At 39.3% G+C, this 18518-nt stretch overlaps 1 protein-coding gene across 19 annotated transcripts in view; it reads right to left on the bottom strand.

Moving 5' to 3' along the window:
• CELF1 (CUGBP Elav-like family member 1) overlaps nt 1-18518 on the bottom strand; it is a 64766-nt gene that overhangs the window by 22385 nt on the left and 23863 nt on the right. For 7 of the 19 annotated variants that reach the window (XM_064512726.1, XM_064512722.1, XM_064512715.1 and 4 more), the window contains 7 exons: nt 8379-8566; nt 6240-6322; nt 5757-5805; nt 3669-3803; nt 3375-3454; nt 2813-2974; nt 1357-1438 (listed from right to left, as the gene is read on the bottom strand). In XM_064512726.1, coding sequence (XP_064368796.1) covers nt 1357-1438; nt 2813-2974; nt 3375-3454; nt 3669-3803; nt 5757-5805; nt 6240-6322; nt 8379-8556 — 769 coding nt within the window. In that variant the 5' untranslated portion in view covers nt 8557-8566. Of the gene's footprint in view, nt 1-1356; nt 1439-2812; nt 2975-3374; nt 3455-3668; nt 3804-5756; nt 5806-6239; nt 6323-8378; nt 8567-14869; nt 15045-18518 lie in introns of all 19 variants that reach the window. The other 12 variants (XM_064512724.1, XM_064512723.1, XM_064512719.1 and 9 more) reach the window with 4 other exon arrangements.

Genomic DNA, 18518 nt, shown 5'->3' on the forward strand with positions numbered 1-18518 from the left:
TTTTAAGGTATTCTTTAAACAGTGAAGACAGAATAACTCAGAAAACGTCATATGCAACCTCAACTAGATAGGCTCCAACATCCTTATTGTAGTAAAAATAAACATATAAAAACATATAAAAATAAACCACTATATTGTTTTTCTCCTTTATTACAACTTGCTTTAAAATTGAAGCAAGGGGAAAAAAACAGCATCATGTTCATAACAAAATCTATATAGATCACCAGACACCAGACATACAGAAAATGGGATATTAGTGAAACTGACAAAAAATATTTTGCTTCTGGCAAGAGACTTAGGTCTAAGAACTCTGAAGAGGTCCAACATGAAGAAGAAAAAAAGAAAAACCCTAAATAAGAGACCACGGTTAGACTCAACCTCAAGTGTAAATAAAAATTCTTATAACAACACACTTAAAAGCTTTTAATTGTTACTGATGGGTGTACAAACACAAGTCAGACACACAAGAGATATTACCTTCATAGCAGGTTTAAATTAACCTCCTTGCAGACATGGCATGTAATATTTTGAACTATCATATATCTCTAGGAGGCATTTTTAAAAGCTTAAAATATTCAGCATTAAAACCATAATTATAGTTTTTCTATCCACAGAAAAGCCTACAGAAAGTGGTGAATGGGGCTACTAACACGGGTTTTACAGACAGAAGGGATGATCAATTTGCAGACACAGTTCAGAAACTTTTTTGTTGTCTCCACATCCCTAAGTTAAAGCTACTTCAGATGTCTTCACTTACAATATTTTCATCTGCTACACTTGGTGAATATTCTGACTAGCAGTCTATAACAAGAAATTTGGTTCACATTGTCAATCAGTTAAGCTAACACGTCCCTCCATCATAGCAATATTGTAATCAACCATGTAACTCAAATGCAGGAAATAAAGAACATGAACGAAGGACTAATTCACTCTCCTTGAAACACTGCATTTCCAGCTTTCAGGCATTTAAGAAGAAAGAATTTAAAACAGGACACCTAAAGAAGCCATCATCACTGAAACATATGTAGTAGAGTGTTTATTTCAAAACAATGTTTCAAATCTGTATCTGTTTGAATGAAAATATAGATCTCTGTCTCTGTACCATAAGGAAAGATAATTTTATATACCAGAGGTATGGGAGATTAACAGCATACGGCAACTTACCTTGGGGATAATGATTAACTAAGATTAAGAAGAAACATTCACACTTGCAGCAGAGGATTGTGTCATTCCACAAGAGTAGATAAATCAGGACTACTTATTACAAATGAGGTTAATGTCTCAGCATTTTGACTACTTTCTCTACCCTCCTCTTGACTTTGGCACTGAATCTGTCTTCTGGTGGAAAAAACTCACCTCCCATAGGGTGGAGGCTGCTCAGTGTGTTCAGGTTCCCAGATGAAGCAGCTGCTGTCTGCTGAAGGAGCTGCAAATAAAGCTAGACATTACACCAAAAAACAAAACAAGAGTGAGAGTGAGGGCTGGCTCCGCTTCTGGGAGAAACTGCATCACACCACAGCCAGAGCGCCGTCACAAAGGGAATTCCCACTGCCCATGCACCATATTGTAGCAAAGGATAAAGAGCATTCCCCTTACACACTGCAGCCAGAGCACCACCATAGTGATAATCCACATTGCCCATGCACCACACAACAGCCAAAGCAACAGCGCGTGGAATGCTTTCCCCACTCAGCATGATCAGTGTACTAGCCTAAGGGAAGTTAGTGTCTAATGCACCAAGACAAAAAACACTAGACTCAGCAGTGAGCAAGAACTCCTCTTCAAAGCACCTCAGCCCGGAGTGCCATCACTAAGGATACACTACCTCAAGCCAGACTTTACAGCTGATGTTGCTAGCATAGGAAAACTGCCAGATGCCATACCAAAACCAAAGAGCCACTGTGCGAGGGGATTCCCTCCACATTTCTTAAGCACAAGAGCATAGCAACCACATGAGGGAAATAATAAACCTCAGCTGAGAGGCTATTCAGAGGGATTTCCTATTCCTTTCTCCATTAACTAGGTGTTGTTATAAAGAAATTCCAATGAAAGAGGCAACGCCCCCATTCCAGCAGCACATCATATTAAGAACAAGGTCAAATTTTCCTTTTCTGTTCCCTAAATCTTGATGTCACATGAAAACAGTTCTCATAGTCAGTCTGGCAATCCATGTGAACTGGAGACAAGTTTATGAAAAATCCCCCCTTTAGAGACCCAGCAAAATCAACTGAAAGCAACGACAAACAGTGGACTACCCTCTGTCATGTCATTTTTGCTATAGCGTAATTTCTCTGTATTTCCTGTTTGTTTACTGTGCATTGTGAGCTAGCTGCTTGGCGCTTGCGCCTGACCTCCTTTTCTATTTATACTGCACCAAATACTATTCTAGGTCTCACTGGAAGAGGATGAGAAAAATAAATGCTGGAGAAGAAATAGTGGAAGAGGAATACAAAAACTATGCCATCAGATAGACATGAAAGGGCATTTAAGAATTACTGAATAAATATGGAGGCCACAACATATGAGGAAAATCTTCCCAGCCCAAAGTCATTCTACAAAAGGCAGGGAAAAAAATGTTTCAGTGCATAGGACTTCAGGGACTGGGGTTAAAAACTTCACTGTCAGGCATATCCTGAATAACAGTTAGTACATAACTTCATTTCTTTGTGATTCAGCCTCCCCAACCACAAAACGGGGATTAAGAACCCTGCACCTATGTATCAGAAGTCTTCTGAAGACGAACACATTAAACACTGTATGACAATCAGGCACCATAATCCCTAAAGAGATGAAAAGAAAGTCAGAAACTCACTGCTAAGTATTGGGGTCCAAGTGTGTTCAGACCAGCCAGGTTTCCCCATACAGAGGCAGCACTGATCTGTTGCATTTGTTGCTGGAGTTGCTGAGCAATTCGTTTCTGCTCTTTGTCCTTTTGCGTGTCTGCAAATTTTACCACAATAGGAGAAGAGCAACCCTGCAAATAGTAATTCACACAGTTATAGACTTGTTATCCCTCCGGCAGTCACAGAAATGCTGCATTAAGACCCGATCACTGGAAGCATTTTTTTTTCCCTTTCTTATATCCAAATAATATATATTACCTTCTCATCTATTCAAACAACACTAATTTCTTTAAAGGTTCAAAACTTCTTTTACTTTTAATGCTTATTTGTATTTTGGTATTTTCTCTGCAGACCAAGTTTATATCTTGAGCTCTAAAAATAGGAGCAGAGAAAACACAACAGGTTCAGGAGCAGTACTTGTGGAGAGATTCACGTTGCATTTATCCTTCTCTCTGCTCCCTTGTTTCCCAAACTCCATAGTGACTGCCTGACCCATTACATCTTTTCCTCCCATTCACTAACTTCTTTTACCTCCATGGTTTGTGCTTGGTGCATTGCTTTGATTGCTGTTTGTGCCATGGCTCTTGTTGTAAAAGTCACAAATGCACAACCTGGGGAAAGAAAAAAAGAAAAAAAAAAAAGGAACCAAGTCACTCACTATATCCCCAATTATTGGGATGAATAAAGAAATGAAAATGCTTACCGGGGGGGGGGGGGGGGAAGGGAAGGGGGGGAAAATCAAAGAAACAGCTGAAACGCCACCTTGGGCTGCAAAGGCAGCATCCGGAGGAGATTTTTGAACTGTCAGAAAAGCTTCATGCCTACCTCGGCTCAGACCATCTGGGCCCCGTAATATTCTGCATTCTTCAATCTGCCCAAAGGAGGAGAACATCACTCGGATATCATTTTCATTGCACTTCTTGGATATCATTCCAATAAACAACTTCCTATCTTCTACTGCTAAGAAATCAAAAGATAAGAGTATTACTAGCAAAGAAGCCAAAAGATAAAAGTATTACTAGCAAAGAAGCACTTGCATCAAGTCAGAACTCAGATCATAGTTTTCCTTGTTTTTGTAGGCCCTTTTCAGCTTTACCTTGTTTTTTCCAGTAGCTGAAATAATGGGTTGAAAAAAAAAAAAAGCAATAAACTTTCAGTAAGGTAAAGCTGCCACGAAATAGCACTGTTAGTGTGTGTGTGGGGGAAAGACTGATGAAGACATATTAGATCTCATTTTGTCAAACCGTCTTCTTTGACAATTGTAGGATTGTTTCCCTTGTATTTAGAGTAGGGGCTTGCCAAAACCAGATTCCCAGTAGTTAAATCTTTTTCATTTAAGAGAACATATATGAGGTACTTCAATAAACCTGCAGGATGCCTATAGTTGTTTTATGCTTATATTTAGATGAATCTTTCTTCCTTGCAAGCCTGTGAACTGCAAGTGTATGAGAAGAGAAAAAACTGCATCAGAGAGATGCAGCACTTCCCCTTATCTCCTACGGTCCATTCCTCCTAGTGAGTGAGACAAGAGTTGTATGTATTTTATTGGACTACTTTCATCCTTTTTCCTCCTCTGTCTCTTCTATCTTTAGACTGCCACCATGCCTATCCTATATCTAAACAAGCAAGTTACCTGCAGAAGGCTTCTGTCTAGCCCTTTAGATTACCCTCTTCATCGTGGCAATCACTTAAATTTAGTTCTGCCTATTTCCTCATGATCCTGTCTCAACAGTGGAAGCAACAGCGACTGTTTTAGTTCCGCTTCATATTCATCCATTCTAATCTGTAGTAAGAGCATGAAAATGACACCTCAAATGAGAACGATGGACTGCTTGTGCTACCATATCTTATCTCTTAAGTGCAGAAGAACACCTTTCAGTGTGTGGACTACTTTAAAATAAACGGTCCAGACACAAACATTTCTCCTAGCTTGTCAGCTAGTCGTTACTATTGTCAGTTAGTAGTCAATTAGAGGGAGTGGGATAAATTCAAAGCCAGAGCAGAACTTTATACCTCTCATTTTACTTGGTGCCAATCACCATCTGAAACACCTACTTTTAAGGGATGAAGCAAAGTATCCAGAATAATATTTTGGAACATAGAACAGTTTGCAAATACGATATTCACCACAATATAAATTATAATGTGATGAAGGATGTCACACAATTTGAAGCTTCAAGGGAGAGAGTCTTCTGCGCCATGGAGAGGGGGAAGACTTATTCGCTGAGTTGCCTATGACGTTGAAGACCAAAACTCCAAACTATTTCAGTTGACAAGACTTTAACCGGCTATTAAATCACAAGGTTGTAGCCAGCAACATACACTTTCGTGTGTGTGCGCGCGCATATTTTATACACATACATACATATATACACATATATAAACATACACACACATATATATATATATATACATGAAAAACTCATCATGGAAATACATAGATAAATCAACATTTACACAATGGTAGGTGCTAAACATCTTAATCCACCTGGACTGGCCAATATACATAAGTATATTCACGGTCTTTTCTCTACAAGAATGTTTTGAATTCTGTTTCTCCTTTGTATATTAAAAGATGATGTTTTGAGTCCCACTGAAGCTGCAACAGGCCTTGCTTCAAACTGGCAAAGCACTTCAAAGAAAAAAGAAAAAATCTAGATTTAAACCATCTCAGTACAAACAAGAACTCACTGGATGTTTTCCCAACTGGAATCACAAGCAACAGGAGATGCAGACTCAGAATTTTAGAGGCATCACTTACACTACCTATTATACTAAAAGGACACCCCCCCCCAAAATCAAGTATGCAATTCATGAAAACTTCTATTGGAAACTATTCAACAAAAGGAAAATCCTGAAGTTTCCCTACTAGCATTAAGGATGCCACAAAACTCAGACTTTAGTAAAGCTTACCATTATTCTTTTCACTGTCAGCTGGTTTCATCTGGATAGGATGGTGCATCTGAAATGCAAAAAGAGCATTTAATCCTAAGTGCATTCACTTTATACTAGATGAAATACATCCCACAAGAGTAGTGGAAGCAAGAGATGATAGCCTAAATTGCCTCTGGAGAATGGCATATGTGACAATACATAAATTTCTGGAAGAAGAAAGAGAGCTTTTCTTGTGTACTTCCTAATGATATGCCATCTATCCTGCCCAGAAACTATTATTAGAGGAGCTACACCACCCATTTAATTACCATATTATTCCCCCAAACACTCCAAAATTCTTCTAAGATTTGTTATCATATAAATCTCATAACCCTGCTCTTTCAGACTGTTCTCTTAAAACATAGCTTCAGAGGGCAAGATAACATATGTTTGTACATCAGTGGTGTCAGAGCTCAGAAAGACAAGACAGAGTTGCGAAGAAAAACATGCCTTTTCTCTTACCCCTGGGAGGATCTTCATATTGTGAAGAGCATTCTGTGCTTCTAGTGCAGCTTTACGGGTATAAAATGTAACAAAACAGCACCCTGCAATTGAAACAAAATGCCAAGAAAGAACACTATGTATCTTGCTGGCTGTATTGTACAGAAATTACAAGTCCCACTTCTACCCTTCTCATGCAAAATACCCAACAGGCAAGAGAGGGTAGACAGGTAAATAGGTAGGTATTACTGATTGTGACTGTTTACAAAAAGATTCCTGGTAAGATAAGTAATAAAATGGGATTTATTTCGACCTGACCCACCACCACAAATGTATCTAAATAACTGTATGTTTTAATGATGTATCTGCCAAACAATTCTTGGCTAAAGGCCTCATCTCTTCTATAAATAAGAACAGTATTTTGCTGCCCTGTGTGATGGTTCAAACCCCTTGCCTAAATATCTTGCCAATTAATATGTTATCTCTTAGTAACTTGAAAATGAAACACTTTTTTCATACAGACTCTTAAATTGCCCAGCCAGTAACGACAAACAGTAGATACTGGTCAGCTTTAATTTTTTCCTACTTTCAGTCAGTAACATGTAGCCTTTGGCCTGAATCCTGGAAACAGCATCTGGTCTCCTCTGGATGGTCTTTGATATGCAAAGTGGTTGCACTCCAGCAATTCTCAGATGACTTATTTTGAAAATAAGGATGGCACCAGACTGAAAATTCTTGGTTCATTATAAACCATTTGTCTCCAAAAGCAGGTGCAGTTAATACAGTTATGATGTACACAAGCAGGCCCCAACCTTGAACTCTTTGTTGCTGCACACAAGCTGAAGAAAAGACTTGTTTTCTTCTGGTCTCCACCCCTTTCTCAAGTCTACGTGCCAGTGCAGAACTGGAAGTCAGCAGAGGGCATGTTCTCTCAAATCTCTATTCCTTCCTCCCTCTCTCTTTACAGAAGCTGGACAGTATACATAACAGTATTCATAACTAAGACCCCATCCATCACCATTTCCATTCCTGTTCCCTTGGTTAAACTCTCTTTACTCATCCATTCAATAAATCTTAGGGACTTGGACAGGAACGTGTTAGTCAAGAGTGCAGGCTGAAGTACAGGTTAATGTAATCTGCTTTACTAATTTTAAACCAGTATATACTCTAGAGCCTAAGCATGAGCTTCAAAATCTCACTGCTCCTTGTTTGCTGTTTATTTTAGCTTCAAAGGCTAAGACAATGGCATATTTTGACAGTAGCAATTATTCCCTAATAACTAATGATTAATCCGTATCAGTCAAGCTTTTCCTCATACTCACATTTTACCTTAAAGGGGAAGAAAAAAAAAAGGAAAGGAAAAAAGAAAAAAGAAAACACTTTCTAACAATAATAAAAGTAAAATGGATGTGCTAATCAGCTGTAAACTCAGAGAACATCTCACAATAAATCTCACTTCTCACGAGTCACATTATAAATACCTGAGGAAAATATTGTTATAATATATGAACTAAAAGAGTAAGAGTACATAAATCTTTCCCCAGATGCATTCAGCCACTTTTTGACAAAGTTCTTTCATCTGTCATTTTAAGGGAACTCACTGCCTCTGCAAAGTATCAGTTTCCACAGTTAAACCCAACAATTATTTGGTAGTACCCAAGCTAACCTAGTTTCACAGGAAATAAAATACTGCATATTACTGAACTGCAAAACCAGGTATAGAATTTAGTCAGGTTATTGGATTAGCATCCTCTTAAAATATTTCATGGACAGAAATGTTTAAGACCTTTTTATATCTTATCTAAAACATGACATTTCAGTAACACTGTAGCATGCCACGGCATCACAATGATGCTCTAAATCAAAACAATGCTCATAAGATGTTCCTCTTTGCATTTATAACCTACGCTCTTCGAGCACTGCCATTACTTCTGGACTCCCCAAAAGTCTGGTTTTCCTCAGCTCAGTTTAATAATTGGGTCACAGTCCAAGGACAACTATATTTAGACACAAACAGTTAAAGAATACAAAGCCTGAGCTTGCATGCACACTTCGGCGCACAGAGCTCCAAGAGAAAGGGATGGGTGAATAAGCAAACAAGGAAGAATGTAATTGTGTGAAAGCAGCCGAGACCTCAAGCCTCACATAAGAAATTCTCACCTTTGCTTTGAGGAGGGTTTTGACTCCTGTCCCGCAAGACATTGATTTCATAGACAGCACCATACTGTTCAAAGAGTTCTCTTAGATCCTTCTCACACCAGCTGCGTGGGACCTGACCCACAAACATTTTGATAGCATCTAGATCCGGTTGGTCTGGGTGATCCAGTGTGCCATTCATTTTCTTTGAGCTATGGAAAAAAAACCAAGGAATTTCTGTTACATTATCTTTCCACAGATTCTACATGCTACTGCAGCTACAAGCATGTTTACAGTGAGATTATTTTTTATATATATATTCATTTATATATATGTATATGTGCACACGCATGTGTATATATACATATAAGTACGCACACACACACATTTATATATAAAGAGACTTTTGCACCTTCACAGTCTCACACATTAGAAAATATTCAGAAACATCGTTTACATTCATCAGTTGTGTGCTTGGAAACCAAATGCTCTCTACACAGCTAAACCTCTCCTAATGTTTGCTCTTAGAATGTAGTCAACATTTAGGATTCTGGACATAAATCTGTTGACATGACTGAAAAATACCATGAGCTGAACCCTGTGAAATTTTACAGATGAAGAAACCAGAACAGAAAGAAGCCTAAACTCAGTCTACTTGCAGACTACTGAAGTAATTAATAAGCAGTATTAATACAGTGAAAAATGAGAGAATAAAAATTATTTTCTGTTTAAATGTGACTATCTGCAACTGGTCCCCCGGGTGAAGATTCATCTTGAAACAGAAACAGAAACGAATATCAGAACACAACTGAGGAGATGAGAAGTCCCATGAAGGGTTTACAGTACAATACTTTGTGAAAAACAGGCTCAGGTTATGGCAGAACCTGAACAGGTTGGGCTTGGACAATCTATTTAGTAATAGAGTGAATCAGGCTGAGTAATAGTAGAGTGCTAACAGAGAAGAAGAGTTATTTCTTAAAAGTACAACAACAAAGTTTTGAGCATGGAGATCTTCAATAGGCTTCAAGGCACTACACTGAGCAACATAACAATTTACAGCCTCTTAACAAAACTGGCTATGTTATACTCTATGTAACAAGCTGTCAGCCATACACTGCTGTCTGTATCGAATCCTTGTTGTCTGCCAAGTGCAATGTGAGGTCTTGTTATCAGTAGCCAAAGCCTGATACTCCACAGGACCAGCCTTTGTGGGAGACTGTCTGAAAAGACATCCTACTGCAGCTACAGTGATTGGTTCGATGAAACTGCTGACAATCTCTGTATAATCTAGAAAGGACATGGGAGGGGAACAGTAACTATGGAATGATCTGCCCCCCTCCCTAAACTCTTTGTTAAGGATACAAGCAGCCTTCTTCCAGACTAGTCAGTTCTCTCTCCCTTTGCTGTTTGGCTTATTAACTGCAGATTATGGGAAACAGTGCTCCTCCCATCGCCCACCTGCAATCATATTCTGCCCTGGTATTAGGAATTCCCCAAACCAATTTAAAAATCATTAATTTCTGTCAACTTCTGTCAAAATTCCGCTTACTTGTATATGCAGAATGTCTGTTCTCCTCCTCCCCCCCCCAACATGCTGCTGTTCAGGGCCTGAGGAAATACTGGTGCCAGAAAGAACTCATAATCCTAAAACCCTACAAACAGACCTCAGAAAGCACAAGGCTTCTTACTAGAAAGGAAGGGAGCCACCATCAGTCACTCACTCCTCCTGACCTTCCCCCTCAGAAAGGGCCAGCAACACCCCAAGCATCAAAGCAAACCATACCTTTTACAAAGGGGTGAACAATGTGCTTTTTCATTCTGATCATGAGCAACTGGAAATCGCTTACCCTCCTCCAGCAGTAATTTACAGTACAGCTTTCTCTCCCATGAGTAGCTTTGAGAGTATAGCGTGGCTCCTGTTAACCGACTGACTTTTAACATGACCCCAGCAGTATTTCAACGAATCTTTTATTCCAGATAATAATGTTTTTATTCTGGATTAAAAGCCATCAACAGGGAAGAACTGGAACTATTCTGCCAACAATGGATTTCAACCACCGATTTCATGGCACTAGCACCTGCAGCACACTGTAAACAGTACTGACAAACAGCTTTATCCTCCATACCCCTCCTCCCCAAAATTAACTGACAGAACAGTAATTTTTTCTGTCCTGTCCAGAAACCAACATCAGCTATCAACACCCACTTAGATTTCTTCAAGTAAGCACACTGCAAGCTCTCCTACTCCTTTCTCTTCCCTCTCAAAGGAAATTCATCCGACAGTAAAGGCTTCACAGACAGCAATTCCAGCTATCAACGTAATTATAAAGTTAGACATGAAGACAGAAAATACATACACAGGGCTAACATTCAAGGAGCAGTGGTCCACCATCATCTCTGGGAGGAAATCCAACTTGAACGCAGCCATCACCTCAGTCTGTCACGAACCACTAACCCTAAATCAAGTGTATTGCCTAAACCCCAAACAACGCCACTTCCAAAAGTCCTGTAGGTCTTAACACTCTGCCACACAAAAAACACTCAAATCACAGAAACAGAAGCTCAGGGAGACCAGCAATAGACACCACAGAAACAGGCTGGACTGGGAAAGGGACATGGAATCCCAGATTAAAAAGGGGATGTGACCATGTGAAGGGAGGCTCAGCTCAATACACAATGAAACTGCTGATGCACTGGGCTTGTTTTGTGCAATTTTCCCTGGCGAAGCAGTACTGAGTGCACTGTCAGATAAACAGAGTGTCAGATCCATGAAGATAGCAACAGGCAATAGAGCAGAAAGAATACAAGCTCCAGCCTTTCCATCCCCATCTAACTCCTTACCTCCCAAAACGGCAGCCCAGGGCCTTGACGTTCAGACAGACAGGCCCATGCAGCCAGTATTAAGGTGGATAACTCACAGGGTGAGCACAGGTCAAGAAATTCTTTATCATAAACACTGATCTCACTCTTGTCAGCCCATGCACTATTTTTGAATCTCTACCAACTTTCAGAAAGAGAAAAACGCCAACCAAATGCTTCTCTGAACTTGTCCAAAAAAATCAAAGCTAAGGAGATTTGATCACTAAGAACCTCATCATCTACCACAGAATGTCAAGTACTACTCCTCTTTAGAGGGGCAAAACACACATTTTTCTGGAAACAATACTTTGCCTGTCATGCATCTACATATCCAGACACATACAGACTGTATAGAGGAAGAAGAAAAAAAATACAGGTCTAGTAGTTGCAGTACCCTTGTTTTTTATTCCTGGCAGTGATTCGTTGAAAACTGTTGTACAATCTTTGAAAACAGTGATCATAACACCTCAGCTTCTTCATCATTAAAACAGGAGTAACATGTTGATTGAAGGACTGTGAGGTGTAGCATTTATGTGCATAATACAGACCTACCGCTAAGTCTTCAGTCCCCAAGCTACTGGGGAGATAACTTAGATAACCTTGAATGCACTGAGAGATGCAGAAACATTTCACTGCAGAGTTAGTGCTGCCAAGCCAGCTGGGTGTGTCTGAGCACTCCAGGAGGAATGATTAGTTCAAGTCCAACATGAATCCAGATAAGCCCTAAGTATACATGCAATACAGCCAACTAAAAGTCTCTTAGTGCATCCAGGAATACACTGGACAGCTGTCATCACCTTCCTTGCCTGTGAGTGACTGCAGCACGTACCTGTAGTCATCTAGACTGGCCAGAACAGACAGCTTTCTTTATGACTGCACAGATACAGCACAAAAGTTATTCTCAAATAAACAACCATTTCCGATCTCTGCAAAAAGAGCATTTCTCATCTTCTGCCTATAGATGTATATAAAAGGAATTAGGTCTCTTAACAGAGAAACATAAGCAAGTTACTGCAAAATAAGGGAGGATATGAATTTATCATGTATCAGATGTTCAACAAGAACTATCTCATGCATGCTCTTACTATGTGGTAAATGCAAGAAAGCTTATTCTTTAATGAAAAAGGTATAAGCCAGCTGCTATGCACCCCTGCTTAGAGCACACAAATAGGTACTGTAGAGCACAGGTCAATTTATTAGTTTTTAATATGTTGTTTGTGTCTAACTTCAGACACATCTTATTGGTGTCCTACTCGAAAAATGCCATGCTCTATAAAACTGTTCATATTCAAATGCCATATTCAAATGCTTGCTTTATGGATTTCTCTGAAATAAGCCCATGAGGGGAAACACTTCAGATCTGTTTGGTTAGAACAGGAGAAGATGCAGCGGGGTTCTGTCCACTGTTTATACAATTCTATAGCTCAGCACTGTAAATTCTAGTCTTACTAATGAAGAGGTAGCAGAACACCTCCTGCCATCTTTAGCTTTTTTAGGCAGTCGGTAAAACCCTCCAGCAGCCATGCTTGCTGCAGGTTAGATGAAAGATGATGCTGGCAACAGATACTCCAGAAAACGTGTTTTAAAGAGGTTACTGATATTGATGAGTTAACTGAAAAAATTCACTAAATCATTTTGATTTGCTCCTATCCCATCCCTTCCCTTAATTCTCCGTTCCCAAAGTAGAAGACATACTCATTTTTTAAGTTAATACAAAAATGCAACAAGCAGAAAAAATCCAGACTCTTTCACTGGCTTGCTATTACTCTCCATGTCAAAACCTGTCTACTGGCATTGTTAAATAATTAAAACATTAGTTTTGTGTGATTATCCAGCCATGTAATAATTTCTAATTCTTGTTACACTTGCTCTCATTTCTCATGTGACATGCTCACTGCATTTATCGAACAGGTGCCAAAAATATTTCACATACTGCTATGTACAATTTGGGGGAAGGAAGAACTGATATTAGAATGAATGGTGGATAAATGTGTGAAGGTACGCTAGCTCTGACTCTATGCCTCAGGGCACCATATTTCTGGAATAATGATGGCAAAGTTCAGTGACAAAACACTAAGGTACAAAACACTTTTGTTTTCAGATTATTTACGTGAAGGCATCAAGTTATGTGAGACTAAAAGACTTACAGACTTTGTTTGTAAAAATATCCGAAGGAGTGGGAAAAGATGGTATTTCACTACTGCGTACAAATTGAAAGAATTAAATGAGGAAATTGTGTTGTTTTGGAATGATAAAAAACTGAACAGCCATCCCAGCTATTGCTCACAAAGAAAGAAATAAAAATAAGAGAGCTAGACACACTTTTATTTTTTGCTCAGATGTCAAATTCCTGCTGGCTTCCAGATCCATTCTTTGACTATTTCTATTCAAAGGATAATAGAAACAATGTCTGAAATTCCGAGCTCTATGGACTGCAGCTACACATTTAACTGCGATCCTAACGTGACAATAAGAACATTAAAACTTCTACATACTGCAGACGAAGTCTCATTTCTCTATAATCCTGAAGTCCCAGATTACACTGCAGAATATACTGCTACACACACTCCTCAGAGATTGTAGGGTATGCATTGCAAAAATGTCAGCATTTATTTATACATTTTTAGAACTATATCATATTTTTGGGCATAAATACCTTAACAAACAAACAAACCCCATACCTCCCACACTCCATCCTGCGTAGTACTTCAGTTCCCTAAAAGGTAACCTGTACCTTGTTCATTTAGGCATGGACAATTAACGCCAAAAGTTAAAGATAATGCCAGCTTCCACTTTATGTAATCTGAACCTCAGATAACATACACAACTGAAGCTGAGGGACTAGCACGATGGTGAGAGCCAGTTATGGGAAAGGATGCAGGCTATGGGTAAATCAGAGTCAGTGGAGCTTTGAAGGAGACAGGTCCTAGAATAAACTTCCCCTTGTATTATCTGTGCATATCCAGATCCCCCCAGTGTTGCTGAATTGCAGTTTTGTTTTTAAACAGATAACCCCTAGGTTACGTGCATCGAAACAGAGTAACTGCTTGTCAATTCTTTACTGTTTCACTGTTGATCATACAAGCATCTTGACAGAATGTTTTCTGCCTGCGTTGAAACCCAAACTGTCTCCCCATGCCTCACTACGTACAAAAAGCCCCTTACCTAGCTGCCAAAACTGCAGTTTCTTCCTCTGCCAATCTCTACAATAGTTACGCACTGTGAACACACAAATCTTTGAAACACTGAAAACGTTGAATTTGTCATCAAAATACATGAAGCTTTGGGCTGACTGTAATTCAGATTCAATTAACTAGAAAACATTTTAATTTACATATGCTTTTTGAAGAAGTTGCTAGGTGGAGAAAAGCAGAGGAGGACACGGCATTTGCTTTTGTCAGAAATAGCAAAGTTTCACAATGCTTTATCATCTGTATAACTGAGAGCATTTAATTCCTCCTTACTTTCCAGATCTTCTAGCTGGATTTTCACACATTAAGTAAGTAAATTTTAGTCTAAAATAGCTTGTAATATAAACTTTTTTCTTCCTCAAAGGATTTCTGAAAAAAATAATTACTTCAGGTAGTGAAATAAATTCTTGATCAGTAGATCTGATCTGGTTTGTGTCCGGGTGTGGAATAAAGGTCACTGTTTACCTGTAGCTCCTACTCCAATTAGTGCTGTGAAAGCTCAAAGGAAATGAATTCTGAAGTGGAACTTTTGTCTGGCTGATGAACCCCCAGGACTCCCAGCTCTCTGCCCATAGACGAAGCAGGAAAAATCACCTATTCCTCTCGCTTACAGGAAGATGTTTCCTCTGTCTAAGCACTCCTAGAATGGGAAAAAAATAAAATGATGGCTAACCTTACACTTTTCTTCGATAATAAAGACAAATAATTCAAAATAAGGTATACAAAAATCTATTTTCTAAAATGAGGTAATTAGATTGTCTTTCTGGGGAAGGATATAAAATAAATTTTGCATTGATATGGGAACAAATTCACTATCCTAATGAAGTGTGAATGGTGGAGTTTGTAAGATGACAGATAGAAAGGCATACATATATACATGTATTTTTTTTTTAAATCAGCTATGGGCCTCCTTAAATACGTATGCTTCTTTTAAAAGTTCTGCTCCTTCCATTCTTCCTGTCTTCTTATTGCTATGTCTGATTCACTAAAAACAAAACAAAAAAAAAAAAACAAAACCACCTGCCAGACAATTCTTAAAGCATTTATACTTTCCTAAGTTCATATGACTAAAGAAGAGACTGACAAAGCTGGTAAGAGGAAATACTTCTTTTTAAACGCATAAGTAAAATAAATATTCAGTGACAATGAACTTTGCAATCCTGCCAAAGCTTGACAGGATTTGAGCACAACTGTATGTTTACAGGGATATATTCTTCTACTTGTATTTACTGCACACAATATATATACAATATATAAAATCCGCACTGCTGCACCAGTCTTTTTAATAATGCATGGGTTACATGCATCAAAATACTGGGCATAAGAACTACTACCTTCTAGCTACCATTAGGAAGGAACTTAAGTAACCTCATCTTTAAACACAGACTAATCTATAATTATTAACATTCATTTCTCTGAGGCATAATCAGAACCAAGATACAAAACTAAACCATGCTGTGCAGCTGCACAGAGACATCTAAATCCCCCTGTTCATTCGCCATGCTGTGTGCATTAGTGCACAGGCACGTCAGAGAGGCATCAGTGAAGTAATCTAGAACACCGTGTTTTTAGATAGTCTGGTGGCTTTTTAAATCACCATTTTACTGGAAGTACACACAGTAAAGTCCATGAATCAACTAATGCTCTGATAAACCTCTTTGACCTTAATGTAACAGCAAAAACTGGTAACAAAGATTTTTATCTACAATGTTATCCAAATACCAATGTGATGCTGAATAGTTCTGCAGGGACTGCCACACATTTGAGTGGCATGTCTAGATGCTCCTCTTACTGTCATTGCAAACCACAAGCAATAAGGTGAATGCATGTACCAACCGTAACAGGCTGCGTGTGTCTATTACTTTCTCATGTAGCTGACATCTCCAAGTGAACTTCTCTAATGAGAGCTAAGAAAGCAAAATCTTAATGGTCGATATTGCAGGATTCCTCCTCTGAGAGAAGGAAAGGAGATTGCTTTTCATGCAAAGGGTTGCAGACTTCAGGAACTCCTTGTTGAAGGACACTGTAGATGCAATAAGCTTAGATGAGGGCAAGGGCAGACTGCACAGGTACTTGGAAGAGACCATCAGAGGTTACCAGACAAATCACAGACTTGGCTCTCCTGAACCAAAAACAGAGAGGCTGAGAGATCACTGTGTCAGTTTTGCTGGAGATTGGGTGAAAGGATTTCATAGCGAAAGGATAACAACACACAGTACCGAATATCACCCTCTGTGAATCTAGGAAAGTCTGGAACGTGCCAAAGAGGAGTACGCCTATGCATTTGTGCTGGGAGAACGGGAGGGCAAAAATCACTATAGAAACTGAGAAGATATGTTCTATCAAAACCACTCAAGAACCAAACTATATACATACTGCAAAAATGCTAATTAAAAATGCTCTGTTACTAAAGCAACTGACAACATTACTGGTAATAATTGTGTATGTGTGGGGGGAAGGCAGGGGGACGGGGAGGCTTGAGGAAATGTTACAGGCACAGACAGTAACCAGTACATAAATTTTCCCCTCCTCCTAAAATGCCTTACAGTTGCTTTGAATATTGCCATCATATTACTAGGGAATAAATTCAATCTGCAGTTTACTCAACACCTGGCTAACTTTTGAGGCCAGCTTACACCAAAGCAGAGACGGTAGCTCTGCAACACAAGAACTCATCTATTAGGAAACAGATTACACCCCTTGTTCAGATGTGAAAAGCCAAAAAACTACAACTAGGTCCTATTCTGCCAGTAACTGCTAGTAACAGGACATCTAACAAATGCTTATAAAAAGCTGAATTATCAGTCTTAAGACCCTCTTACAGCAGATAAAAATGAAATTCACAAATTTCAGACTGTGGCCCCAAAATGTCTCCAGTTTTCCCCTCACCTCCCTCTGACACACTGCCTCTTCAGCTGCTTTCCGGGGGGGCTGGACAAAGTGTGCAATGAATATACTCCGTGCAAACTGGTGGGGTTGTGGGTAGCAAGAGCCTGCAATGCAAGCGACCCACGGCTCTGCAAACAATGACCTGTTTCTCTAGGGCACAGCAGCTGCAAGATGCTACGCTGACATTTACTTTCCTCATGCATAGCTGTCAGTTAACAGAGCAGCATAAGGCTGCTAACCCTGCACTTGACCTGCCGCAGCTGCGTTCGCTACTTCAGTGAAGAAACTACGAAGCTGCAAAGGCTTGCACAGGAATGGGGGCGAAGTCAGGAAACCATCTCCCTGCCCAAGGCCTCAAACATCTGCCTGTGACCATACATTCCTCTTTACCCTACAGCAACAAAAAGCAGGCAGGCTGATAGCCTCCACAGCTCACTGGTTTGAGATTATTCCAATCTTTCTACATTGTTTCAAAGTATACAACAACTACTATTTTCACAACCCGTACCTATTTAATTCTTCCTTTAGGCAAAGGCAGAAGCTTGAAAGAACTGCAAACATCACAGTCCTCGATGGTGCCATTTGCAGAACAGACACCTTTGCTCAGTATTTACCTGCATTTTCCAAAGGCCGCTATAGCACCCAGCCACCCTGTAGCTCCTCTTCTCAAGGTAACAGTCCACTACATCAGCACAGTGAAATAAATAGAACAGACATCCTGGCCAGTAAAACCTTCAAATTAAAATACTTCCCTTTCTTTGGCGTTCAGTCATTTCCTTCTTATACCTGTTTCCCAATGATACATTAAATGCATCTGTTAATCTTTATAAAGCATAACAATGGAGGTACCTGGATTGTTTTCTTTCCCTTATAGCAAGAGACATTTTCTTTCACCAGCTTTAGACTTCAGTTTTTTAAAGCTCTCAATTAGGGCCTTCAGAATAGTAATCTAAAATGTATATTAGATTTCTGTCTTTCCCAGCAAAATTTTGTTTGTTGATTTTATCTGGCATGTTTCCTCATTTTTTGCAGACTGGTGGAAGGGGGTGGGGAGAAAAGATCTCTTTACCTGCTGATTCGTAATAGCAGTAGTGAATTAAAAAAACCCAACAAAACAAAAAAACAGCAAAATTTGCCACAACGCACAGAAGACAGCAAAGACCTATCTGAGAAGGACTTGTAATAAAGACAGCAGAGATGAGCACATAAGCAGATGAACAAGTTC

This window comes from Dromaius novaehollandiae, chromosome 5 (assembly GCF_036370855.1).
Source record: "Dromaius novaehollandiae isolate bDroNov1 chromosome 5, bDroNov1.hap1, whole genome shotgun sequence".
Lineage (NCBI taxonomy): Eukaryota > Metazoa > Chordata > Aves > Casuariiformes > Dromaiidae > Dromaius > Dromaius novaehollandiae.